The 27,647-nt window shown below is 39.6% G+C and overlaps 2 protein-coding genes across 3 annotated transcripts; one reads left to right on the top strand and one right to left on the bottom strand.

Moving 5' to 3' along the window:
* Positions 1-24: 24 nt before the first annotated feature.
* Positions 25-10,803, top strand: LOC132954140 (UNC93-like protein MFSD11). The gene is made up of 13 exons (XM_061026615.1): positions 25-317; positions 834-889; positions 1,010-1,117; positions 1,203-1,282; positions 3,287-3,383; positions 5,506-5,564; positions 5,716-5,860; positions 7,289-7,338; positions 8,878-8,943; positions 9,027-9,152; positions 9,241-9,415; positions 9,517-9,652; positions 10,429-10,803. Exons 1-13 carry the CDS (start codon positions 228-230, stop codon positions 10,579-10,581), a joined length of 1,341 nt encoding a protein of 446 aa, XP_060882598.1. The 5' UTR covers positions 25-227; the 3' UTR covers positions 10,582-10,803.
* A 1,390-nt stretch (positions 10,804-12,193) lies between these two features.
* Positions 12,194-21,057, bottom strand: kdm8 (lysine (K)-specific demethylase 8). 2 transcript variants are annotated; one of them, XM_061026618.1, is made up of 8 exons: positions 19,968-20,114; positions 19,250-19,730; positions 17,651-17,823; positions 16,953-17,085; positions 16,810-16,860; positions 14,793-14,942; positions 14,593-14,685; positions 12,194-14,513 (listed from the first exon to the last, which is right to left on the bottom strand). In XM_061026618.1, the coding sequence occupies exons 2-8, from the start codon at positions 19,709-19,711 to the stop codon at positions 14,349-14,351; spliced, it is 1,227 nt and encodes a 408-aa protein (XP_060882601.1). In that variant the 5' UTR covers positions 19,712-19,730; positions 19,968-20,114; the 3' UTR covers positions 12,194-14,348. The 2 variants fall into 2 exon arrangements, with proteins under 2 accessions (XP_060882601.1, XP_060882600.1); XM_061026617.1 differs by lacking the exon at positions 19,968-20,114 and adding an exon at positions 20,941-21,057 and having other exon boundaries at positions 14,317-14,513.
* Positions 21,058-27,647: the final 6,590 nt, after the last annotated feature.

Below are 27,647 nucleotides of genomic sequence, written 5' to 3'. Positions count from 1 at the left end.
CAGTCTCTCCACTACACCTCTGCCTGCTTTTCCTGCTGTTTGCGCATTAAACTGCAACAAAACTTTAGTGCCGTGACTTTGTTACAATGAATTTGTCCCAGTCGTTAATGGATCCGTTTGGGAGTCTTTTTTAGATGCGAAGTTCAAACGAGGCGACAGCACAACTTAAGTTAAGTTAGCGGCTACACTTCTGACATGTATTTTTAAGGAAGAGTGGAGAAAACGACATGGCAGACATAAGGACTTTCAACGTTGTTATTTTGGGTTTGGGATTTTTGTTCATTTTTACCGCCTTCACCACCACAGGGAACATTGAAGTGAGTTAGCAAAACTTTATTAATGAGCCTTTACGCATTCAATTTAATGTTAGTTACACTTTAATTGTTCTGTTAGCTTCGAAAACCTGTTTTTTTTTAACTGAGTATTATCCTACATTTATTTTTGTATATCGTTCTGCGCAATAAGACACATTGTAGGCTACATCTTCAGATATGATTAATGACCTTTCATGATTTGTAGGCTATTCGTCAATAATAACCTAAAGCGTTCGTTAAACCATTATAGAAAGAACAATGAGCCATAAAACCATTTGAATACTGGAAGCTGGGGATTTTTGGACGCGAATTTAGTTATCTGAATAAACTTGCAGATGTCTCTGGACAAAAGAAAAGAGGCAACTCAGAGCTGCAGTAATGTCTGGGCATCTCGTGTTTCTAATTTTCTTCAATGGTCAGTGAAGTTATCAAACCGGATGACTGCCCTGAGGAATTAATTATGGCCAATGTTGTTTCTTTCTGTGCTAGCCTGAGTATCTCTCCCCTCTTATTTTTCAGCAAACTGTGGTGAAAAGCCTAAAAAATTATACTTTCAGTGGAAGTGGGTACCACAGGTAGGTCATGCAGGTTCAAAAGCTCAAGTCAGGGTGGAGAGAAAAGAGAAACCCTGAACGATAGTCACATTTCAAGGTCAAACTGGATAATTGATAATTCTTATTTTGCCTCTTTTACAGTCTTGGGATCATCTATGGGGTCTTCTCTTTCTCCAATTTACTTGCACCAACAGTTGTTTCTGTAATTGGACCGAAAATGACGATGTTTTTGAGTGGCCTACTTTACAGGTAAAAACAGTTTGGATAACTAATAAACTGGATGTTGAAGAAGTAGAAACATAATGCAACTTATTGTTCATGTTTTATTTTCTAGTGGATACATCGCTGTGTTCATCATCCCCCTGACATGGGCCTTTTACTTCACATCTCTTCTGATCGGCATTGGAGCAGCATGTAAGTTCATCTCCATGAACTTCAGCAAACTGTGGTTTTATTTTTTAGATGCCCTCAGAGGGAGACAAAGGAGATCATCTGTTGAAGTTTGTTGCAGAATTCCTTAAATTAGAGAAAATTACACATAATGTTCAGACAAATATGTTTACACTCTGAAGGGTTGTCAATTTCAATAACCCCTTGCCTATACCTGATGTTTATGACTTCTTAATTATAATAGTTATAATCACAAGAATGTATCTCTTAATTTAAGTTTTCTCCAATTGTTGTTTTTTATTTTTTATTTACTGCAGTTTCACAGGATGTCTTTCATGTTGCTGACTTTTAGCTTAAAGTAAAGTAGCAACTATTATTTTAATAATTATTACCTATTATCAAAAGCTTATTCACCCCACTTCTTATTGTTTTGTATACATTTTTATTCATTTATCCAGTTTAATCTGGGTATAATGTGATTTGGATTATTTGTATATTTAAACCAATATGCATATTCTAAATCTAAATGCCCAACAGGGTACTCTGTGCTCCGCTATACATTCTGGTGCGCACAGTTGAAGGAACAAAACTCTGTGTCACACTGAAAACAACTACTGTATTTTATTTTGAGCGAACAACGTGTTTCGCCTGTTGCTTGATCAAGTTCGCCCAGCAGGCATGCATATTCTAAAGCATTGATGCTCAAACCGAGGCTCTCGAGCCACATGTGGCTCATTTGGGACTAGTTGTGGCTCTTTTAATTCCTACTTGGAAAAAAAGTAATTATTTTAAAAAGGGAAACATTGACAGCAGAAATTATTATTTTCAAGTCATGTCACTGTGTTTCCCACACATATTTTAGGAAAGAAAGAAGTTTTTTGATTGTGGCTCTTGCAGAAATATTTTTTGGTCAATGTGGCTCAGTACCACTGTTCCAAAGCTTCCTTTGTGAATCTATATTTAACTTTGTAAGGTGATAATGAAACGTTCATGATGAATGTGCCTTTTACACCACTAAAAACAGTGCTGAAATCATTCACATGAAGGGGATATCATGTCTAAACTCAAACACATTTGCAGAGTTGAAAACAGAGGTCAAAAAGCTTCAGCAACACTTGTAGTATGAAGATCAACTTTATTAATAAATTAGACCGTCTGATTTCTTAATAAAGTTGATCTTGCTGAAGCTTTTTGACCTCTTCAAGACTTCCACACTTCATGCACCTTGTTAGTTGGTGAAGATGTGCCAGAAACTCTCCCACTCTGCTTCTTCAGAGCTGAAGCCAGGAAATGTCGATCAGTTTTGCTTAAAGTGTTTTATCCTTTTCTTTAAAGGTATTTTTTGGGGCCTTTTTTGCCTTTGTTAGATAGAGAGGACAGCTGAAGAGAGAATGTTGGGATGAGAGAGAGGCATGCAACAAATGGCTAAAGTCCCTGCATTCATGGACTACAGCCTCTGAATATGAGTCTCCCGACATAACCGCTAGGCCAACAGCGCCCCCACTTTCTTTCAGTTGAGAAAAGCATGACTCAGCTGCCATCTCTGGCTTCCATATATCAGTTTTAATTTTGGTCTAGTTATGTTTTTTTTTTTTTCTTCTATGTTTTGGAATGGCACAAAAAGTGTAATCAACACTGGAACAGTGACTGTGTGTCAAAAAATAGCAAAGTAGTGGAGCACTAAAGCCTGTCCACTTGGTATCTGCAATGGCCAATCCTAAAAGTGTTCCATCCTGCAGACAGGGATACCAATGTCTGGGATGTGTTGATGTGCATGGAGAACATTCCAGTGAGGAGCTGTTTCCTTGAGCTTACTTAGTAGAAAAATGAAGAAAAATGATTTAGGGCAGCTTTTAATTCAGCCTTGAATCACTGCAGCGTGATGAATTCTTATCATGTCCCGGGGCTTCTGTGCGGTTAGATGCATTGCTAACCATCACAGAGTGATAATTTCTCACTTCATGCGGGTAATTAACTGACTGGTTAATTTTTTTTTTTCTCTCCTTAAATGACCTCTTTTTCTTGCAGTGCTCTGGACGGCTCAAGGACACTTCCTGGTCGAAAACTCCGAGGCATCCACCATCAACAGGAACACGGGGATGTTCTGGGCTCTCTTACAGTGCAGGTAGGCAGCAGGAATGAGAGCATTCAGTGCGTTCATTTAGAATTTCAAGGTTCATTTCAACCACGCTACATTTGAATACTTCTATATAATGGTGTGATTATCTCTGGCCTTGAGTGAATTAAATATAGATATAAATAGTTTGTTCTGAACTTTAAAAATCCTCCTAAATTGCTTTTATAACTCATTCCGAGGTTGCATGTTATTTCTCCTCATCCTTGTATTTAGTGAATAAATCCTGTTTTGTTTGATCCATCTATTTCTGTTGATCAAATATATAATTACACAGCAACAGCAAGAACACCGGTCTCCATATTTGTAGCCTGACATGATTTAACTGTGTGCTTTATTGTAATAAAGATAAATAATTGATCATAAGACAAATGACATACCATCATATCTCTTCAAATATATAAAAAAAAATAACCCTCAAGCCTCTGAAAAAAAGGGATCTGCAGGTGAGAGTTTTTGGCCTTTAGATCTCTTGTACTTGGCTCCCTGCTCGTGCACACTGGCTGGGACAACTCATTTGTATTTGTTAAAATATGCAAATTGTTTTAGTATAATAATTACATTGGCTGTCACCTGCGCCAAAGCTCACAATAGGGCAATGCTAATCTGACTCTGCAGCGGTGATTCCTGCCATAGTAAACTTACAAATCAGTTCTTCACAGCCTAAAGACACACACACACACACACACACACACACACACACACGCACACACGTAGTCACGCACGCAAGCACGCAGTATGCCATTGCTGTTGTCCCACACTGAGGATTTTGAACAGACTAATTGCTCATCTGCATTTTGAGTTGAGGTGATATTTAATTAAAGCCAGAAGAAGATCACAGCACTTTATAGGACTGCAGTGTGTGAAAGACGATCAGACAGTTCACAGAGGAGTTTTTACACCGCATGTGCCGATGTGAACACTTCTATAAAAGTTGGAATAGTTGACTTTTCAAAAGCCTCGGGTCATACTCCAGAGGTTTGGGTCCCAAAACTTTATATGCAGGATTCCTCAAGAGGCGTTTGAAGCCAATCAATGACAGTCGCTATGTTGTAAATTCTATTTCAACCTAAAAAAAAAAATCTAGAAACAGGCAAAAGCGATGGAGCTGAGGCGGGCGTTAAGCCTTTTAGCAAACAGCTAACATCCGCAATCAGTCAATTCACTCAGCAACACCCCCACTCACTCACTCAAATGTATGCAAGACTCTTAGCCCATATATCATCAAAACAAATGAGTTGTAAAATGACTTAGACGACCCATGGCTTTTTCTACAAGCCTCAAGTTGACAGTCGAGTGAATGCAGTTGTTAACACTTCAGCGTCGGCGTCATTTATGAACAGCAGATGGTTACATCTTGCAAATCACTTAATGGGCATGAAAATGACTCTGTAGACAGATTTATCTGGCATCTGATTGGTCAGAAGTGTTGCTGCATTATTTCTGGGGACTGAATTTAATTAATGATCACATCGGTTAGAGTTTTTATCAATATACAACCCTAATGTTTGTCTTAGTTTGCATGCTGTACTCTAGCTGTGTTTTTATGTTACTGAGTTTTTTTTTGAAGGCCCGTCTCGTTCACATGCTTGTCATTATACAAATAAGCAGCGATTACATTAAGTAGGACAGGGCAAATAGAACACATCAGTGAAGGTGAAAGTATAAAGATATATGCCAGAAATTAAAAAATTACCAAACCAAAAAATGTTTAGTGTGCCAAAATGATCATAAATAAACATAAAAGAGATCAGCTTTTTATATTCCAATAAAATCTACAGTGTTAGTTTGAACCCAGATTCACAGCTGCACAGTTTGTTCTTGATCGTACATCCAAAAATGTCATATAATGTGATCTATATTCTGAAAATGTTGGAAAACTTTTCCATACGTTACGGTGGAAAGCTTCATGACATGTAACTTAGTGAACCCTGAAGTTGGATTAGTTCAGTAAAATTATCCAAACCATTTTAAAGCTGAGACATTTTTTCTTAAATAGTCTCAGAAAAATGATAACTGGGCCATGAATGTGAAGAGAAAACTATTTTTAAATCATGTGAATGTAATGTCTGTTTTTCACTCACCTGATCGACCTGTTCTACTTCACCCACAGCATGTTGTTTGGCAATCTTTACATTTACTTTGACTGGAATGGAAGAACAGAGATACCAGGTAGGATTAACACCGAGTCAGCACTTTTCATAATTATACCACCCAGAGAATTAAACGAGTGATTATCTATTCTGAATGTGCTCCAGCTTAATGCGGTTAGTATATCTCGTGTTTATTAATTAAGGGCTTTAATTTAATCTTCCTCCCTCAGACAGCAGCAGGAAAAACATTTTCCTGTCCCTGTTGGTCGCCTCCGTACTCGGCACGCTCAGCTTCCTGGTGTTGAGGACGAGTCATCATGAAGAAGAGTTGCTCTCTGAAGAGGAAGGGCAGTCGCTGCTCTCAACCCGCATGATGTAAATGAATGCCTCTAAGACCATTGCACATTTTTTTCTCTGCGGACTCTCAAATCAATCAAAGTGTATTGTCTGAAAGTGGTTGTAATATATCAAAGAAGAGAAGTGGACTGTTTTATGACTCCTACTCAAACACATAAGAGTGGGTGTGACATCAAATAGTAAATGTAGCATTCATGCAGATAGCAGTGCTAATCTACAACAAAAGCACCACAGAAATCATTCATTATTTAAATAAGCCTTCCTGACTTTTTAAGATCAGTTAACATTGCCATTCTGCAGGAATGATGACATCTCTTTTCACCAGATTACTGCCATTTTTTAAAAGTCAAGCCTTACGGTGGCTATTTACACAAGTGGGGAACAGGAAGATTTAGGGGCTTGGAAGGAGACTTTCTTTGAGAGTGACAGCGGTGAAAAAGCCCAAAATCCTCCAGTCTTGACTTTTTGAAAAGATTTAAATGACAATTTTTATGTCACAAAGTTTACTTCAACTTAGGGCCCGACTGATGTGGGACTTTTGGTTGCCGATAGCAGCATCGATCAGGTGGAAAGAAAAAATCAAATACAGATATATTGACTGATATCTTTCTTAGATCCATGTTTGAGCTTTAGAGATAGATAGATATACATTTATTGTGTTGATCCCTCTAATGCAGTTATCAAAAACTTGTGGAAAAGATATATAACGAAGATAAGATGCTCAAGTAATCGCGTACGTACGTGCATCACCACTTGACACTCTGGAGAGTGATAATGCTTGTTGGCAGTTCTCTTTCACCAATGATACTCAAATGCTATTTGACTGGTGAATAAATTGTAATATCGGCACATATCTGAGATAAAATTAGCAGATACCGATAGTCACTGGATAAGCAAATATCTGCCGATATTATCTGATGGCTGATTAATCGGTCGGGCTCTACTTCAAATCATAAGTTTGAAGAATAAAAAAAATAAAGCTGGCTACAAAGGTCGCTGAAAGACCCAGAGAAAGTACCGGTACATGGCCGCGGCAACGATATGTATAAGACAATATTTCAGCCTTGTGGAAAACACGACACAACTGAAATAAGAGGATCATACAGACAGTTTGTTTTGCTCCTTCAGCCTCCGCCTGACTGTACGGTGGCAGCAGGTTGTGTTTACAGACCGTCTGGGGGATCTGTTAGATGGAGTTATTTGATGCTTTGCTTTTTGTCTGAGTTTGACTTTTCTACAGCACAACAATGAATCCTACACGGAGCCTTTACTTACTTCTGAAACGTTTGTAAGAAGTTTGCCTGCATACTGTTGAATCAGTCGGATCTTTATGCAGCTAAAATGTCTTCGAGGCAAACAAAGTCAGGTCATTGTTTGTGCATTTTACTTCACTCATTGCTGTCACCTTTCTCAAAGTTTTAAACGCTTCTTTTTGTTGTCGTTTAGGTATAAACAGAGAGCAAACACCGCCATGCAGGACGCCAAGTCAGAACTGAGTAAGTGTCCTCCATGCTTTTGAAAAACAACAGATTACAGCAGATTAGATCATGTTACACTACTGTACATACGGGATGTTGTTTTCTGTTTGTCTGCGTGGAAAACCCTGGGCGCATAATACATGAATAGAATGAATGAAGGGATTAATCATGGCTGGAACATTTATACTTCATTGTGAGCAGGCTTTCAGTGCGTTACTAATCAAATTATACTCAAATACGTGTTTGAGGGCTGCGGATGAACGTCCTCCCAGAATGCAAAGCACGACGAAAATCAAAGAGGAAGGGGAAAGGACAAGTTCAAAACGACCTCAGCAAACATGGAAGAGTGTAAAATCATAGAGAGCCGACTTTTTTTTTTTCATATGTGAAGTTGAATTAATAGTGACATTTGAGCATGTGCTGGATGTATTGTATTATTTTCTTTTGGTCTTTAATGTATTCTATGTTGATTTCCATTCATTTAAGGATTAGTGTATTGTACATACAGTCCAGAATCACTGCTGGCTGATTTTTAATCTTAGCTCTATCTTTCTGAGTAAGGACCATAATCTGCTGTGGCCCAGAAGAACGCCAGGTTATTACAGTTATTATACTCTTCTGGGGAACCATGAATGCCTGTTCAAAAATCATGGGCCAATCATCTTATAGATGATTTTACAGGATAATTAAACACTTTAAACACTGTGGGTACGACTAATTCAAAAGTCAGGGGCTCCACAAAGCCATTAAAAAGTTCCCCTCTAGACCCCATAAATGTCTGTATAAAGATATATAGTCAATAAATCTATCACTGTTAAGAGACTGGACCAAAGCAGTGGACTGACATCAGCATCCATTAAGAAAAGACTCCAGCTTCTGCTTAAAAAATACTATAACAGTGTTTGACCTTGCAGAGTGAATATGAGTTATTAGGGCATATTTGATTTAGCAGTTAAGACCTCACCTCACCTTTTTGTTTCCCTCTCAGTAACTTTACATACTGCAGGTAATCTCCAGTTATCTGCACGTCATTGCATGTAGTCTGTATCTTGAGGGTTAGTGTTGTCATTTCATCTGGATACAAATCTATCACAGAAAAAAACTGCCTGCGCAAGACTTTTTATTTCAGATCACATCTTGTTTGTCATCTGGAAAAACCAGGCTGCACCCCCCCGCTGTCAGTGCAGCCTGAAGTGGTTCAGATGATCAGATTACTCTTTGTCTTGCGCGTATCTGCACAACTGCCTGAAGAAGTATCAGGCTTATCGGAGATGCACACTGATTTTGAAGACAAGAGGGGTAAACAAACCTGGTGCAATTTATTCTTTCAAAGTCTGAATTTCCCATCTTCCCCCTTTCACCTGCTTTAAAAAGTCTATTGTCTTAAAGAGACAGACTATGGTCCTATCCTTTCAGTGCATTGAACGTCAATTGCCACAAAGAAAGGGATCTTTATTTGATCTCAGTCCAAGTTAAAAGTTAAAAAAAAAGTGATTAGTGTTTGGAATGTAATTTGTGCTTATTAGCAATTTAAATGTGTTTCCCTCCTCTGTTCAGAAACCATCGTGCAGCTCCTGAAGGCTAAAACCATACTGCTCCTGAGCCCCTGCATGGCGTACAGCGGTAAGTCCCACGGAGAATAACTTTAATGTAATCAGCCTCGAGTTACAGCTTGCAGCGACAGCATGAACTCCTTGTTTCTCCAGGCCTGGAGCTATCCTTCTACAGTGGAGTGTATGGCACGTGCATCGGAGCGACTGCACACTTTGGAGAAGCAGCTAAAGGCCTGATCGGGATCTCTGGGATCATGGTGGGGATCGGAGAAATTGTGGGTAAGTTGACATTCCTCTTATCGGAGCGCATTTGGGTGATTTAAGGACGCCAAAAGTAGTCATTTGGTTTTGTGTTCTTTCTCGTCAGGGGGAGGCTTGTTTGGACTGGTGTGCAAGAACAATCGCTTCAGACGGACCTCTGTGGTGTTTCTGGGAATGGTCGTCCATTTTGTAGCTTTCTATTTGATTTTCCTCAACATCCCTGGTGATGCTCCTGTCGTCTTTAAAACCGTCACCCAGAGGAGCTCTTATCTAACTCCAAGGTGGTCTATATCTCCACTCCAGAATAAGCAATACTGCGTACTTGGAAGGCCAATAACTATTCCCTTGTTTTGTTTTAATAAGCACTCCATTTCTCTTCCAGTGTATCCATCGCCCTCCTGTGCAGCTTCCTGCTCGGACTCGGCGACAGTTGTTTCAACACGCAGCTGTACAGCATTTTAGGCTGCGTTTATGCTGAACACAGCACGCCCGCTTTCGCCATCTTCAAATTCATCCAGGTAATCCCCGGGTTGTGAATCCTCCGACATTGTTAGCAGAGACGAGCAAAGCTTTGGGTTGAAAGTGTTGTCTTGTCAGGCATGAAATAAATTCACCTGAAGCCTCATTAAAAAGGAGAAGAATGAAACCCCACACGCGCCTTTTTAATCTCTGCCTTTGCTCCTGGAAAAATTGGCCTCTAAGAACTAAACCTCAGATATTGTGTTCTTTTCTCTTTGCTCGACTGAATATTGACTATCATGTTTTTTTCTCAGCTACTTCATCCGTATATGCCTTGTGCATTGTCTGATTTCCTCGCTACCTATAAAAAAAACATCAGAAACCGTTACACAAGCCCGGCACTCATGCAAGATATGAGCCGCCCTACCTTCATAGAACAATGTTTTATCAGAATCAGAAATACTTTATTAATCCCAGGGGGAAATTTGTTTGCCACAGTTGCTCATAACACCAAAAATCAGTAGGAAGTAGAGATAAGTTCACAATATAAAATAAAATAAAAATAGTATTAACAATATAATAAGCATAAGTATCAAGTGAAAGCAATAATAAAGTAGTATAAGTAATAAGTTATGTTCAAGCACAGGTAATTGAGAATATAAACAATATTTACGATTGGATTAAGTTGGATGGATTTAGGAGAAGACAGTAAACCAAAAGAATCTAACACATTTCTTGGATGCTTACTATAAAAAAAACGTACTTGGACAGATGACAGAATGATTTTGATTTGTGTTTTAGTGTTTGTTTCATAAGTTGTCCCCCCCTCTGTCAGTCTGTTTTTGCTGCAGTGGCGTTCTTCTACAGCGGTTACCTCCTGCTCATGTGGCAGCTCCTCCTGATGGTCGTCCTGGGCTTCACTGGAACGCTCTGCTTCTTTGTCGTGGAGAGGACACAAAACTTCTCTGCAGACTTACAGGAAGAATAGGAAGAGCACGTCTCCGTGCCAACGTAGCATGTTTTTACAGGACAGACACAAGGTGGTATACACTGAGAAATAAAAAGAAATAAAAGAATCTCTTTCCAGTATTACACACTGAAGGTCATATTCTAGGACTGTCAGCATTAACTAGTTAATCACGATGAATTCAAGTCTGAGATGAATTCGCTTCTGAAGTGTCTCCCTGTAGTCACGGTGATGAAAGACGACACTGCTGCATCTTTGATTGTCTCATTTCACTTAGTTCCACCTCGTGTTTTGATTGAGCATCAGCGTCTTTTTTCAATTGTTAGTAAGTAGGAGAAGAGGGTTTTTCATTTAGTATTGATCCAGAACGAGTTCCATACTCCAGCTTTAAGTTCATTTTGTAACCTTTGTTCTACAAGAAGGTCCTTACTTTATTTCAAAATAAAAGCAGGGTTGAATTAAAACAGGAAATAAAGCTTAAGACAGTACAAAAATTCAAAATAAAAGCCTAACAATTTCTATTTTGAAATGCAACATGCGGTTAAAAGTGCTATTAATCGCGATTAACTATAGAAATTTGGCAATTAATCGAGATTTGTCAGCCCTATCATAAACAAAAACATGAATACTGAAAAAACAAAAACAAAACTACCTTGAGAATATTTGATAGTGTAACATGGTTATCAATCAGATTGAACCTTTTACATTTACTGTTCTAGTTTCCTTATAATAAACAGTATGATTGTTAATAATTAACATTATCTCCATGTTGCACCTTTGCACTGTTGGTCTTACTGTAGGATGTTCAAAAAAATAACCATACATATTAACTCGTACTTAGCTTCAGCTCAGGTTAAAGAACGTGATATTGTTAAAGGATTGTATGTATCTTATAGCATTACTTTGTTCCTTGTAAAGCTGTTCATAGTTTGTCAGAATGAGAGAAGAGAAGAAATATTCTTTCTCATGTTTTACTAATTATTGCTCGACAATCGTTGTTTTTACTTTTTTAAATAAAATGTGCATGTTTTAAGTTTCTTCTTTGAATCTTTGTGAATCTTTAATGATTAAAGAAGAATCCATTTGACATTTAAAGTGATGTTATTCAAACTATTGAGGGGGCGCCGGTGGCCTAGTAGTTGGTGTGCCTCATGTTGTCCTCAAAGGGCGGGTGTCCAGGTTGGAATTTAACTTTCCTTGATTTCTGACTCTAAAATAGAAAGGCATAAAGAGCCCAAAATAAACCTGTAGTATTCAGAAGTGCTGTAACATAGTTTACATTACGTACATATGAAACAAGGTTAAGGCTGCATAAAATAACTGACATGAAAAGTTGAATCAATGGTGAAATGTTTTTATAGAGTATTTACAGAGGTGGGGCTTATTGATCAAGCTGCCAATAACCTGTAAATTAGATCAATTGAATCATGTGATCCTTGACTGAACTGAGTTGCACAGCCGCTCCCTTCAGCACCCTGACACTAACATATTGCGATATAAAAATATATTCCCAGAGCTGCACCCATATGAGTCTATGTTCCAGATCTGAGTGGATTATGTGAATATTCATGAAAAGATATCCAACGTACATCAAAGGGTCACTTCAAAGGGTCTCACAAAACAAGATGAAAAATGCTGATTTGACTCCTGATTTATTTAACAATCAATGCAGCCATTAATCAGAAGAGGAGCGGGAGGAGAGGGTCGAGGTGGAAGAGATGGGTTATAGGCTCGGAGGTCCAACATGACTTCACTGGTAATTAACTATCGATCACTTACAATGAGTGTAAGCAGTTTTGTGTGATCTTGAGTCAATTATGCCACTTACTTGACAACAACAAGTCTGGCGGGCTCAGTGAAGTACAACGCTTTAACTCACAGAGTTTAATCCAGATAGGGTTCATATGAATGTTTTAAGGAAATGTTAAAAGTTGAATATTCATAACATGAACATCAAGTCTAATGCATCACTTTTCACTTAGTCAACAATGTTTCTCAACAGAAAAATGTATCGTAATAAAGACATCAAACTATCTTTTTTCTTGGAGCTCTATCATGAAAGCAGCTATGCAAAAACATTTTAGTGTAATTTATTTACTTATCAGATTGATGAGGACTTAAAGAACACTGTTTCCAATATTTTTTTTAATCAATTAGTCATAAAGTGAACTTCTATGTAAACCAATAACAGTGAAACTTTAATGAATGGACAGGCTTTTATTGACTTCAGTCTTCAAAATGACCCTGCTTTTAATTGGGAAAGACATCAATACGAGATGGGCCTTTAATTATTTTCAAACACAACTCTTGGACAGCAAAGATGGCAAAGACTATACAATTGTAAAAGTACACTTTAAATGTGTACAAAACTAGGATATCAATAAAAAAAATGTAGTTTAAAAAATGGGATACTAAAAGGGACTGCGTCTACTAGCATGGGCTTTTATATGAAGTTTTACGCTACATTTCTTACATCTACAAAAATAACTAAAATAACCAGACATTTTATTTAGTCCATTTTACTGTGACAATGACTCATTTCCGTCTTCTATCCCCTGAAAAAAGCACAAATCAAACTTAGAAAAAAGGCGAAACTTACATCATTAGTGTGAGCAATGGCAGCATCGCATGTGACGGTCAGGCCTTTCTCAGTGACCAGCCTATTGTTTGGTTTTCCGAGAAAACAAACTTTACTAGCTCGAGATAATGAGATAAATTAATCTTTTATAAAAGGAAAACAAGCGCAACCCCAAGATAACCAGAAAAATAGGTCAAGATCTCAAGAAGAGAACTGAGGACAGTGCAGTTTTTTTTTGCATGTTTTGGACTATAAGTTCTATACCATTTATTTAAGGGGCTTAAGCCTCTGTACATGGGGGGGCTTGCACAAACCGCTAGGCTAAAATCAGAAAAACAACTTCCAATTTTCTGGAGTCACTCTTCCCCCAGCCTTCACAAGTACTCTGCTCCGATTTCCCCGAACACTTCTTGAAGCTAAATGTTATTCTGGTTGAAAATCTAATTAATGTCGACATCAGTTCTGGGCATCACGGTCTGAATTACAGTGCTCGAGTGAAACAGACCTATGGGACACTTGACTGGGGTCTAATGTTATACATTTAAAAATCTGACACGCAGGGCTTCCTGTCTTCATCGTGTCTTTGGTGTGACATCACGAGTCATGCCGTCATGGTATCAAAGCAGTGAGACTGTTTGGATTTCAAAGTCGGTCTGTGCCCAGGGGATTAATTCATTTATTAATTCATCGCCTCACACTGTCACTCTAACCAGAAACCAGTGTTTATTAGTTAATTTTTGTACCTGTAGCTCCCTCGGTTATTAAATCTGAAGACTCACCTCATTTCCATGAATTATGGAAATCACATCGTACGAGGATGTTTGTAGGTATGAGGTTGAGAATACAATTAAATAAGCCAATTAGAAAAGAGACACAGATCCCATCAAATTAGAGGGCTAACAACCCTGCGTTAATGATATGCAGGATGAAATGAGCACACACAGTTGGAACTCCTCATTTGTTTGTTTTTTTTCCTCCTGCGGCTAGCTTTCCACACAATAGATTTTGCTGCACTCATCAGCGGCACAATTAAACTAATCATTCAGCACTGTGTGTTCATTGTTCATGGATCAAAAGGTTTGTGTGATCACTGGTTGTCACAAGATTTATGAAAATGAGCATAGCAGCGGTTATAGAACTCCAAATTAAATTCCCTCCGAAGCGGCAAGAAAACAAGCAACAGTTATTCTTTTTTATTACGGGCCTGCAGTCACGACCACCAGAAGCTGACGGAGAAGCTGAGCTCTAAGGAGCGGACATAATGCCAGTGTTTCACTGGGATGAACAGCACCTCTCCGGGCTGTAACACACACTCCTGATACGGAGCTTTGGAGAACTCAGGGAACTGCTCCGCATCAGGATTCTCCACCTCCACCTGCATGGGAGGAAGGAGTCAGAAATCAGAAACACTGCATATATTTGCAGGCTAAACACACACTTCCTGTCAATCCCACCTGACTGGTGTTGTGAAGGAGTTCGGATTGATGAGGGTACAGCTTGTCTGAGTCCTCTGGGGAATATAGGCGAATGTATTTGCTCCCCACCACCTGATGTATATAGGAGTGTAGTAAATAAATAAACACTGGTCACGTGACAGATCTTTGTCAAAAAACTGGATTCATAAAAGGTGTGCTGTTGTTGTCGTCGTCGTCACCTGAGCCAAGAAGTTCTGCTGGGGATCTTGGTGAAGAGGAGACACTGTTCCTCCGGGGCCGAACCAGGCGTTCACTGTAATATCGTCTTCTTCTCCTTCCCCCAGGCAGCAATAATCAGGGAGGCGAATGTCGTCCTTCAGTTCTGGAATCTAAAAATTACATCAATAAGGCATTTTAGACGACTAAATAATATCGTACTGTTCCTCATTAGAACATCTGCCTAACTATGTCATAAACTATGTATAAACACATTGCTCCAGGGACAGTAAAGTCAGCCTGTCCTCCACCTCAGGCACACTGAAATATCTCCACATCTATTGGATGGAGTGCGCGCTCCCCATGTACGGAGGCTATAGTCCTACAAGCGGGCAGCCCAGGCCTCGAATCCAATCTGTGGCTCCTTTCCCGCATGTCATTCCCCACTCTCTCTCTCTCTCCCTGATTTCCAACTCTATCCACTGTCCTATCTCTCCAACAAAAGGCACAAAAAGCCCCAAAATAAAACATACACATCCACATAAAGATGACTTGCAAAAACTTCAGTCAAACCTGTAATTTCTTTCATCCTCAACAGGTTACTTAGAACAATATGTGCCTTTGACTTATGACCAAATACCTCCACATTTCATGACATCCCCATTGGCTACAGCTAAGCTAATTAGCATCTCTAACATAAAACAAAACTACCTGCATTGTCACTGTTATCATATTGACATTAGCCCAAATAGCCTCTCCGCCAAAGCAGACTCTAGCATTGCTTTAGCCATTTACTGTTAACATCACTATATTTATTTATTTTCGTTTTTATTTAGTCTTTTTTCTGTTGCAGCAGCTTCTATAATGCCAGTTTAGGATGTCCAATCAAACTTTTTTTACTCCTATTATTTATTTATTTATAACATTTTATGTCAGGTGAGGATATCTGTCTCAGTGCCTGTGAAGTATCTGTGCTCTTTCCCCCCCCCCCAATATTTAAAAACATGTAAATCCCTCAGTGTGGAACAGCAACATGTGACTTTTAAATGACTCAGTTTACAGAATGTGTCATTAGATAAGTACATGGACATCACACATCGGTCAGTTATTCCCATTAAAGCTGCTGTGGTGAGTTTGTAGCTCGTTATCAAACAGACTGAATTTAATACTGCTGCCTCTCTAACCAACAAAAGCAAAGGAGACCATCACAGAGAAGATGACAACTTTCTGTATCGTAATTTAAAACTCTTCTAACCACTTCTCAGTCGATGTCAGAGGAAATGAGCAACCAGAAACAGCCTTCATTCACATTTTCGACGGCAAAGATTCACAGTGAGGGCGTGATACACTTTACTGTCAGATAAGAGATAAGATAAGATATATATAGGGAAATTTGACTTGGACTCTGTTCTGCAGTTACATTAGAACAGTTAAAAGAAAACAGAATGAGATTTTGTCATGATAAAACAAAACCTACACATGGACAGGACAAGATCAGCCAACACATAAGAAGTACTGCTCTGTCTACAGGGGGCGCCAACACATCCACAAACTGAAGAATGTTTCTCACATGAGCTTCAATAGTTACAAAATATCAGAACTGCTTATTCATTAAAAAAAAATCTAATTTGTAGTTAAGATTTGATTAATATCTAAAGGAAAAAATCTACTTGATCTTTCGGTGCAGTCAGGTTACAGATTCATACGAACAGCCTATCAGAGGTGATCGCTCAGGGATGAGGAAAAATAATGTCGGGTGATGAGGGGCCTTCATTCTGATTCACTGAACGGTCCAAAAATATCCAGCTTTCAGCTTGACAAGGTACCCTTTCTGTAAAGTTCACTTCAGACAATGTATTGACAATAAAATTAGGATAAAAAGTCAAAACCATTTAAAGCAATATGACGTGAGAATGAAAACTGGCAAAAAGAAGATTCCATTCTTCATCATGATGAGAAATGCAAAAGTGAAAAAGCCATTAGAAAACTCATGAACATGTACAGAGGTAAACTTTAAAAATCTTCAAAACAGCTCCGTACCTGATCAAAAAGCTGGTGTTGAGCGAGGTATCCCAAAGCGTTGCCTCCATCCTGGGTGATAAATAATGAGAGTGTTGGAAAATCAAGCAGAGGTGTTAAAACGTTCTCTTTTCATGCTGATAAAGCAGGAGCAAGATACTCACTTTATTTGCAATGTATCGATCGATGAATTCATCGACGGTTTGCAGTGTTTGAGACCATTCCTCGTCCGTGTACCTCGATCCCACCTCGACTGGAACCGTCCGACATCCGGCCACAGACCTCAAGTATTCTATGCTTTGCAGGAGGGATAAAAAAAAAAAAATCAATGAAGTAAACAAAACGGCAAGTTCAACAAAAAATAATCCACTCATTTGGGATTCAAGCTCTGCTCCCAAAATATGTCAGGTATGCACTTGTGGATGTCCTCCTCCACAGTTGGAGTGAGATGCCAGGAGCCGTGTGTCAGATGTCAGAGTGAATAGTCAGCTGTCGGGAGTCGGCGGTGAGAGGGAGGACAGTGAAGGAGATTCTTAAATGGAGAGGCGGTTGCATCAGAGTGTGGTGTCAGACATTAGAGGCAGGGATGTTGTGACAAGTAAACAAAGATTAACTCAGTTTATGGTGCTCACACTTACCTGAACCTTATTGCCGTAAGGGCTGAAACTTTTACTTGTCATCAGACTGCTTGGTTTCAAACTGGTGTGAATGTATCTCTAAAATAAAGGCATGAAAAGCCCCAAAATAAAGCTTTTTAAAAAAAAAAGTATTTAGGGGTTAACATTCGGGATACCATTTAAGAGAACTGACAATTTTTTTTTTTTTTTTTTTTTAAGTTGAATGATCTCGGGTTGAAACAAACCTCCAGGGTCGTTGGTTGAGGGCAGGCCAGTGGTCAATAACTCCCTCTAAAATCACTGGTTTGAGTGGGACCAGGTATTTTTTGTTGAAGCTCTCCAGTGAAGGACTCCTGATCCTGGGAACAGCCAGCTCTTCTTTGATCACTGGAACACGTGGGATCTCCACCTTTATTCTCTGTTTAAGATTAAAAAAAAAAAAAAATCATGACTTTGTCTGTTTTTTGTTTTTTTTATACAGCTCTTAAATAAGGCGGCCTAAGGGGAAAGTGATGAGATAAAAATAGCTGTCTTTTATAATATTTGTCTACAGTGGAGCCAAGAAGAACAGTTGAAGAAGAGGGCAACTGGTTATGAACTAACAAATGAAGGCAAAGGCCAAAAAGTAAACTTAATAATAAATAGTTAAGGAGATGAGACATACAGTATGTGAGAAACATCAACAAGTACTTCCACAACAGATCAGTTGTTTTAGTCATTTCACATGATCACATTTGTATTCTGAATGTGCTGATTTTCTCTGACTTAAATCTGGACTGTTGTTGGAGCAACACAAGTGATCTGAGAATGTCCCCATAGATATTCTTCACAACTCTCTGATGTATTATTAACATAATGATGATTAACTAAGACAATAAGATTACTCTGATCAAAGGGTGAAATAAATGTTAGCTGAACCCTCACTCACGGGCTTGGACTGTTTAAAGAATGAACAGCACGACGCCTCCCCTTTTTAGCTCCACCTGTCGACTGTCTGCAGTGTTGCTCATAAACTCCGCCTCCTCGAGATAGATGGGAAATTAGTCCGACATGATGGCTAGATATTATCAAGCTGAAGTCCTCTTTTTATCGGAAAAGTTTCTCTGTGATTATTTATTTGATGCTACAAAAATGATAGACAGCATTGTTGTGGAATGCAGATCCTGCGGGGCAGTGTGCACAAGACAAACAGAGTAGAGGAGACACGACAAGCGGAAATGTAACGAACACTAACACAAGAGTCATTTGACTTTTCTAAACCGTGAGTGTCTGCTTCAAACCGACTGACCGAGACTCTTCTGCTGTGGACTGTGTTGAACTGAGGGATCTGTGCTGATTCCAAATGTGCAATGTGTCAGCGCCCACCATGAGGGTATTTTGGCTTCATCTACTGTATGTTCAACAGAAGGAGGTTCCGGTGTCTTGTCCATATTATTATACTGTCAGTGCACCCGGGAATAAAGCAATATGAATAGTTATGGTGTTTGATTTTTTTTTTTTATGGCAACGAGAAAATAATCAAAAACAAGTCATCCAGACAATAAACAAACCAAACTCCAAACCCCAAATCTTCATTTTGAGTGCATCCAAACAAAGTGATCAGATTTTTTGTTGCAATTTCTCTTCAGAATAAAAGCATCACAGGAAATACTGCACAGCAATAAAACTGCTGCTCTAAAACTATGTCAACAACAACCTCAATCTCATGGAGAGACTGATTATTTTCATTCTTTCATCTCTAACTTCTAATTAAATTTTAATTTAAAAAAATATATTGTCATTTAGAACTTAGTTTTAAGCCCTAAGAATTGTATGAAGAGTGTTAAAAAGTTGCAAAAACTGACCTTGACCTGAAGATGCTCCCTCTTCTCTTCCTCCTCATCTTTACTCGATTTCCCGACTTCACCCTGCAGAATCCGAACAACCACCTGCAGTATATCATCCATGATGGCCGCACCCATGAGTAATCCCATATCACACGTCTTCACAGCCTGCAGGACCTCTGCAGGTGACGGATCTTCCCGACACAGAGCGGCCGCCTTGAAGAGGCACCCGTAAGAATAAACTCTCCTCCACTCTTTGTCCACATCGCGCCATGTTCCTGTGTTGAGTTTCTCCCACGAAAAATCCAGAATAATCTGAGCAGTGAGCAGTTGCACAGCTCTTGTGGTGTAGCTGTACAGCTGCCGAGTGGACCGCTTCAGCATTTCCACCACACTGGAATCCACTTGGCCACTAAACTGGAGTGGAAACTGTTCTTCATTAGGAGGCAGAGCAGCGGAGATCTTTGACCACAGTGCAGCCATTGATCAGATGATCTTTATGCTGTGGGACAGTGATGGTGAGATAGGAAAGCATTTGTTATCACTGACAAGCAAAGAAAATCAAAGCTGTGATTCTGATGCACGGTTTAACTTTTCACTCTTTGTTCAGAGTCACAGGTTTGTCACTGATCCCAGATATGCATTTGTTCATTTCTGCAGTAAAAAAAAAAGATGCAAACATGTTATTTACACATTTGTAATCACAACAAGCAGATGAGGACATCATGAGAAACTCTACCGTCTCTTCTCAATGTGCCTACATGCACGTTGTGATGCTCTGTGCTGCTGCAGACAGTACCAGCGTACAGAGCAGCAAACTCTGAGTATCTCATTAACTTGAGTGCCTTATTACTTTGATAACAGACTGAACCGAATGGAATGATTCTGATCAAATGAGCCTCAAGCCTGAGTTATTCACAAGTGTAAGGGCAGCTATCAGTCTGAACAGCTGAAATATTTCTGCAGCCTTCAACCTCTATCAAAACAAAATCTAATAACGTTGATCCTGTTTGTTAAATGTCATTCAGAGAGTCGGAAAGGAAGAAGTTAAGAGACCTACACCTCATCTTATGTGAGTGAGGAAGTTAAAGGAACATAATGATGTTGTCCTCAAAATACTCACATACACTTACTGGTGTAATATTTTTTAGTTTACGTTGTGAAGTTCAGCTCATACAGAATACATATGGGTGCCCTTATCTCAGCTTGGCCGGAACAGCTTTAATTATAAGGCATGTTTTGGCATCCACATAAATGTTAAATACAACAATATGAAATAGGCTTTAGATACAGGCTACATTTAATTTGATGCGGAATAACTGAGCAAATAGCCCGAAATAAACAAACAATTAGGTGTCATTTGAATACGTATGCACACAACGATTGAAGATTTCAATCCTTTATTATTATTTTTTTTGTTGTTGTTGTTGCTAAACTCGTAACTGTGTAAAATGGCTAAACCTCGAAAATACGCCATTCAGAAAGAAAAGAAAAAACACTCTTTTGCCTCGAAATGTGTATTTACTTTGCTACATTTATTGTAAAGTTATTACACATCTGGTAAAGAGAAGTAACAACTATTAAACTAAGGTTTGGGCTGATTTATTAAAGCCTGCTGTCAAAGAAGGATACAACACATTCAGGAAACCGAGCCGTGTTGAAACGAACACCGCTAACTAAAGCTGAATACAAGCATTGAATGTTATATTTACCTATAACCACGACATTTTCACCGTTAATCCAATTTTCTATCTAAAACACGAGACAAGTAGCCAGCACCGAGGCTACCTGTAACAACTCCAATCATAACTTTACTGCCTGTGTGACAACATAAATGCACCGGAAGGGAACTCTCAGACACAAGAAAACATTGGTTCCGTGTGACGTTCAAGGTGTCGCAACGGATATAAAAAAAAAATACGTTTTCTTACTGTTCTTGCATTTGCAGCAAAGTTGACATATTTTTATTAAGTTTGAATAAGGCATAATTCACTCCGTGCCCCAGTAGGGGGTGACAGAAGACATTTCAACTTTTAAACTTTAGCCTGAGTTGCATATATCATATATCAAACTGTATTGTGGGCTCATGTTTTTTTTGTAAGGGTGGGATATGTATGTATATATGTGTTGTGTTGTGTTGTGTGTTTGTATGTATGCTGGCAGCTGGAACACCTAAATTTCCCTGCTGCACAGCTGCACATCCTATTGTGAAGAAGCACACACACACACACACACACACACACACACACACGCACACACACACACACACACACACACACACACACACACACACACACACACACACACACACACACACACACACACACACACACTATTCTGCTAAAAACACACCTGTTTGTCATATGTTGCCAGTATCCTACTATGAGTACACACACCTACACTCTGCTCCTACACTGTCCCATCTGTCCACACTCTCTCTCACTTATAGCTGCACAGCAATCTGGTGTAAAGCTCAGTCAATTAGGCTAACATAAAACAATGCTCCTGTGACAGCACAGCTTCTGAGTCTCATCTTCAGGAGATGGAGCTTCAGTAAATAATACATATATCATCTAAACAGGTGAGCAACATCCAGCCATTGTGTTGTATTGGCACAGTAATGCCATAATAATCAATTATGGTGGAACTGTTACACAAACATTTGTCTTTCTCCATCTTTCATGGCACCTGCTTCTCAGAATGTTTTATGTTAATGCAGAGTTCCTCAAAGGCTGATTGATATGTATCTGCTCAGGCAAAGCTAAGACAATAATTGGGTTTGTCATTTTGATGTCACACAGAGATATTTGATTTTTTTGTATTCAATTGCTTTCTTGGGGGAGGGAGCCTGAACAAACATGATAGGAAACCGGTGGCAGGGAAGTCTCGAATCTATAAACACACAGCACTATTATCAAATGTCAAACACTCTATGAAATTCAAATAATCTCAGTGCAAACTGCGGAGCTGTTCCTGTATGTAAAGCAGATGGAAACAAGAGAGAGACAGCCTGCCTTTCCGGGGAATCACAGGGGATTTTAAAAATGTTTCATGCATTTCTGTTCACTCTGGCTGTGCAAAGAGCACAATACTCGTGGCTCGATCTTTTTTTTCCCTTTCTTGCATGGAGGAGAGAAAATGACTGTAGAGGCCAAAGCTGCAGTGAGTTTTGTTTCTTCTTTTAAGCAATGTTGTTATTGCTTTGGAATAAAGGGAGTGAAAGAAAAAGAATACAAATCTAATGTATAACAAGAATAAAGGGAAGGCTGGCGGCAGCTTGTTTTCTGCTAAATAAAAAAAATGACCTTTACAGGAATCTGAGTTAAGGACTAATACCTGTGAACATTAAGGAGGATGAATTACATCAATCAATTGGGACAAAGGGCATGTACATAAACTTGTATTTGCTACTCTTAAAAAGCAATTGGATTATCTTAAACGTACTGAAGCTACATGGATCTGTCTCAGCTGTACTAACGCACAGTGTTCATTATTGCATAGAATGCTGTTGGGGACAGACCTCACATGTGAATGCTGTGTTTGTGTGAGCTGTGGTCCCAGCAGGGGAGGCCAATGTATTATTCACATGTGTCTGACTCTGTGGTTGTAAGACGGTGAGGGGCTACACTGAAGGTCAGAGGCCCGGAGATGTTATTCCTCCCTGTGCTGTCAGCGCCGACTTCATGCGCAGGCCCTCCTCCCAAATCTCCAACGGCAGGGGTCGGTGACCTTTCTGCAATTTACGTGGATGGGGAGGACGATCGCTCTATGTGTGTCCTCCCAGGGCCTTGTTAGCTGGTGTCACTCTGAAGACATTGAAAGATTTTCGTTTTAAAAATGGTGTGTGTGCTATTCTTTTTTCATTTTTTAAATATGTATGATCTCTTTCTTCTATTCTATTCATTTTTTTAAAGTTGTGCATTGGCAATTTTGGCATTAAACACACTCCATCAAAGGTTTTTAGAAAGCAGAGAAATGGCTAAATAAGGTTTGCGAATCACTTTCAATCCACTCTGAACCACTGGGAAAATAATGTACTTTATTTAGAAGAATAAGAATGTTTTCAACATTAAATTGTGTCATATTTTGTGGTTTAGTATTTCAAATGATGGAATGTTATCTATGAGACTACACATAACTACTTTCAGGGGTTTAATAGCCTAAATGTCAAGCTGGAGCCAGTAGACAATTAGCTTAGCCTAGCATAGAAACTGGAAGCAGTTCGTCTAGAATTATCCAAAGGCTCACCTTCTATCATCAAAAAAGCCTCCTAAATATTACTTCATAAGTAATTTGTTAATGCTTCGTCAATTGAAACAAAGATGTATCACAGTGTCTTGTAACCAATGTGACATTGGCAGGGAACTTCATAAGCTTGTTTTAAGCACTGGGTCACCGCAAGGCTGCATTCTAAGCCCATTGTTGTTCTCCTTGTGTACTTATGATTGTACTACTTTATATGTAGTGATAATAATGTTATCGTAAAACACGCTGACAATACTACTGTCATTGGACTCATTAATTCAAATGATTTATCACACTACAGATCAGAGGTACAAAACTTAGTCAGGTGGAGTGACTTAAACAATCTAATCCTGAACTCCTCCAAAACCAAGGAGTTAGTCTTTGACCAGACGGGAAAGGGTATCCCATCCTCCCATCATCATAAACGGCGAGGCCGTAGAGATGGTGAGTAGTTTTAAATTTCTTGGTGTCACTATTTCAGATGACCTCAGCTGGCACTTAAACACCAGTAACAGTGTTAAGAAGTCCCAACAAGCGTCTTTTCTTCTTAAGGAAATTAAAAGAATTTACCAGACTCATCTTACATAACTTTTACAGGAGTGAAATCATCCTCAGCAGCTCGATGACAGTCTGGTTTGGTAACCTCACTGTGCAGGAGAAGAAATCCTTAAATAAAGTACTTCGCCGTGCAGGTAGAATGATTGGTGTCAGCCTGCCATCTCTAGAAGAGATTTATAGTGCTAGGCTCCTGTCACGTGCCCTCAGCATCATCAGGGACCCCACGGGTCATCCTGCTGCGAGTCTTTTTGTTCCTCTTCCCTCAGGCAGACGGTATCGCTCTATTAAATGCACTTCATCCTGTCATGCAAATAGTTTCTTCCCTTGCGCTGTGCGCAGCCTGAGCAAACTTAAATTATTTACTGGTATGTTTCTCATGTGGCCTTACTGTCTCTGTTTTTATTTCTTCTTCTTTTTTATTTATATTTATATTGTCTGTTTTTTAAACTCACTGTCCTGTGCCCATGTCCAATTGTACTGTCTACCTCTTGCAAATATTTTCCAATGTGGTTTTTATGCTACAAATGGCAATAAACTGAACTGAATAAAGTGACTGCATCAAGTAAAAAAAAAAATCAGGAATAAATGAACTGAAATAATGCTTATAGTGATAGTTATAAATTCTGTTATGGGGGTTATACTGGCCAGGCTAACTGTTTCTCTCTTTTTCCAGCTACCTGGCTTCTGACACTATATCTACATACTGACTGTAAAGAAATAAGAGCGGTATCAAAACAACACAGTGATGGTGTGGTTGCAGATGTGGAATGATCAGCCATATTAAACCTCAGCAGATAGAAGTGTAAGTTGCCGAGTTTCTTATGTGTTTGAAAGCCTTGTTTCTTTATCAGCCTTTGTTCTTTATAAGCGTTTTACCTCTTGTAGAAGATATGATTCATAAATATAAAACCCCCCAGAGTAATAGTTAGCTTTCTAACATTTATTGTTAACACGATTGCTACATGCTTGGTTTGTTCTCATCAAAAGTGAACTGACTATGACTCATGAAAGTTCTTTCAAAGTAAATCTCAAGTGAACAGCTTTCATTAAATGTCTCGACAATTTGGAGTCCTTTGTTGATACATTGTTTGGAATCTCCTCTCTGCCTGAGTTTGTGCAGTAAACAATTAATTTGGTTAGCATTATCACGATTCCCTTTGAACCTTGCCATGTCTCAGCAGTGCTGTAACAAAAACTCAGCATCAGCAGCAGCTCAGGGTTTGCCAGCAGCCAAACAGGGCAACGGGGCAGCATGGACCGTGACTGTCAGCGGCGGTTTCCCAGGGGCCTTTGAGGGCTGAACCATCGGGACACCACAGGAGGGATGTAATCACCGCCATTATGCTCCAGGTGCTGCTGAAATAAAAGATGGAAACAAGCCTCTGGCGGTGTTGCCATGGATTGGAATCCAATTAAACACTGTTTAGCTTGACACAAGCTGCCAGTCGTAGCCTGTTGACTCATGAAATTAATGTATTGTTGTGGCACAAAAAAACGGTTGCAACATAGAGTGCAGCATGACCCGAGGCACGACCCATTCAAACATCTGCAGCTTCGTTCTCGGCTGTTGAATTCATTAGAAAGGACAAGGAATTGCATCTGTAATACAAAAATGTGTGGCATATTTCCAATGCTCACTTTTGAAGGTCATCTGTTTGCTTAAGCTTGCACATACACAAACATCATCGTGTCGCTACCTCAAAATGTAGTGTCACATTTATCCCCAAGGCAATTTATGCAACGCATAAAAGCCAGTGGAGGTTAAGGGTTGCCACATTCCTTGGGAACCTGTAATGGTTATTTGGAAATACCCCGAGGAGGTAACAAATGAGAGGTGTAAAGTTAAATGTCCTGTGAAATCATCAGGAGATCTGGAACAAGCCGCCTTTACGGCCTCTGGGAGGCTTCCACAGACAATTATCTTGGGCACGCCGGGCCCTCAGCTCAGTGTGACTACAGGTCAGCGTCGCAGGTCCTCTCGCTTACAGATGTTTGCCACTGAGTCTGAAAGAAGGGATGACTGAGCCGACTCCCCTGAGTGACTGCTAAGACACGGGATGGCCGGCTTGGCGTATAGCTCCACAGAGCGGTGTCAGTGCTCTCTCCGCTAGCAGGTGCTCAGTTCCAGTGGTTTAATGTGGGACGCCGGAGTGCAGGCATCCCGTCAAAACCACTTTGGATCAAATTAATGCAACCAGGTGTGCCCCTGCAGTCGGGGCTCAGGTGACACCTGCTACTTCCCTTTAATTAGAGCTCAAACAGCTGTTTCAGGATAGAATTTGAGAGAGGGTCCCTGGGTTAGCTTGCTGGATCACTACTTGATACTGGTCACATTTGATTATTGCTGCATGTCTTGGGAAATGTAATGCATAAATCATTATCTGGCAAAACACACAATTTCCCTTTTAAAGTGTCAAATAAAAAAGCAAGTAGAACGTTGAACGTGTGCCCACTTGGATTTTCCCTCTCTCTAGCTCTCCCTGTCTGTATTTTTGAAGAAGAGCATGTCACTTGTGGCCAAAAAGACCCACTTCTGACAAATATGACTCACTTGCTTAGTAAGGTGAAGATAAAAGTGGAGGCAGTGTTCACCTCGTTATTCTCGTACTGTGAAGAATCTTTTTTTTGGGGGGGGTGGGGGGGTGGCTAGCTCTGAGGGTACTTAAGGTAGCTTTGATCTTTCTTGGATGCAGTAATAAGCATAGTGCAGATGAAGAGAGAAGGTATCCATCTTTTAAAATATGATTTCCCTTTGGTTCCCTAACAAGGCTGAAAAGAGGTGGGTGGTCAGCTCCAGGGGCTCAGTGTGAAATCCTAAGCTCTAGCATCATGTGGCTGTTGAGCTCATACATACGTCTGTAGGGTGTGAACAACATGATATTACTCTGAATATTACTCTGAATGTAAAGGAGACCCCTGCAGCCTGTGAATTATTACTACAACCACACGATGGTGGATCTGAGCATCTTCCACTTCTCTACAGAGCATGCCTGACGTACGGCTCTTCTGAGGTGCTGCGAGAAATAAAATAATTAATGACTTGGCTTGATGATAAATCTCTCCTCATACATATGGTAATACAGTATATGCATTTTTTATAGGAGCTGTGTAAATTTGTGGAATTAAAATACATTTCTCTGAAAACGGCAAAAATAACATACCTTTGAAAAATAGAAACCTGTCAGATGATTTCTCTCTCAGCTCTGCTCAGTTCAAAGGTCAGTCTGATATAAGAGATTTACCAGCAGAGAGCAGTATTGTGGCAGCAAAGTCCTCCCCCCATCATGGGCTCCATCATTTGGTATGCAAAGGAGGATACAGAGATAGTAGGGCATCTCATGCTCTCTTTGTTGACAGTGTTTTGACTCCAAAGGCTTTTCTTCAGGTCAGATGTATGAATGGCATGCTCAACATTATACAGAAGGAGGCTGGGAAACAGAGATTAAGACTTCAGAGCTCCTGTCAACACACAGACAACTTTAATTGGGTATGCACAAAGGCTAACTCACAGAGCTTATTGTTAGCTGTGAAAGAGAACAAAGTTATTGCTACAGTTTAATAGCTGTCTCTGACTGAGATTCAAACAGAAAATGACCCTTGGAGATTTTCCTTTTTG

This window comes from Labrus mixtus, chromosome 20 (assembly GCF_963584025.1).
Source record: "Labrus mixtus chromosome 20, fLabMix1.1, whole genome shotgun sequence".
Classification (NCBI taxonomy): Eukaryota; Metazoa; Chordata; class Actinopteri; order Labriformes; family Labridae; genus Labrus; species Labrus mixtus.
Note: the sequence above shows the minus strand (reverse complement) of the source record. Positions and strands in the feature narration are given on the sequence as shown.

Excerpts from the sequence above, each read along its gene's own strand:
- LOC132954140 (XM_061026615.1), top strand. The coding sequence starts at position 228 with ATGGCAGACATAAGGACTTTCAACGTTGTTATTTTGGGTTTGGGATTT. Across the intron at positions 5,861-7,288 it reads CTGCTCTCAACCCGCATGAT|GTATAAACAGAGAGCAAACA; the intron begins GTAAATGAATGC and ends GTTGTCGTTTAG. Across the intron at positions 7,339-8,877 it reads GGACGCCAAGTCAGAACTGA|AAACCATCGTGCAGCTCCTG; the intron begins GTAAGTGTCCTC and ends TCCTCTGTTCAG.
- kdm8 (XM_061026617.1), bottom strand. The coding sequence starts at position 19,711 with ATGGCTGCACTGTGGTCAAAGATCTCCGCTGCTCTGCCTCCTAATGAA. Across the intron at positions 14,943-16,809 it reads AACACCAGCTTTTTGATCAG|ATTCCAGAACTGAAGGACGA; the intron begins GTACGGAGCTGT and ends TGTAATTTTTAG. Across the intron at positions 14,514-14,592 it reads TCCTTCACAACACCAGTCAG|GTGGAGGTGGAGAATCCTGA; the intron begins GTGGGATTGACA and ends CCTCCCATGCAG.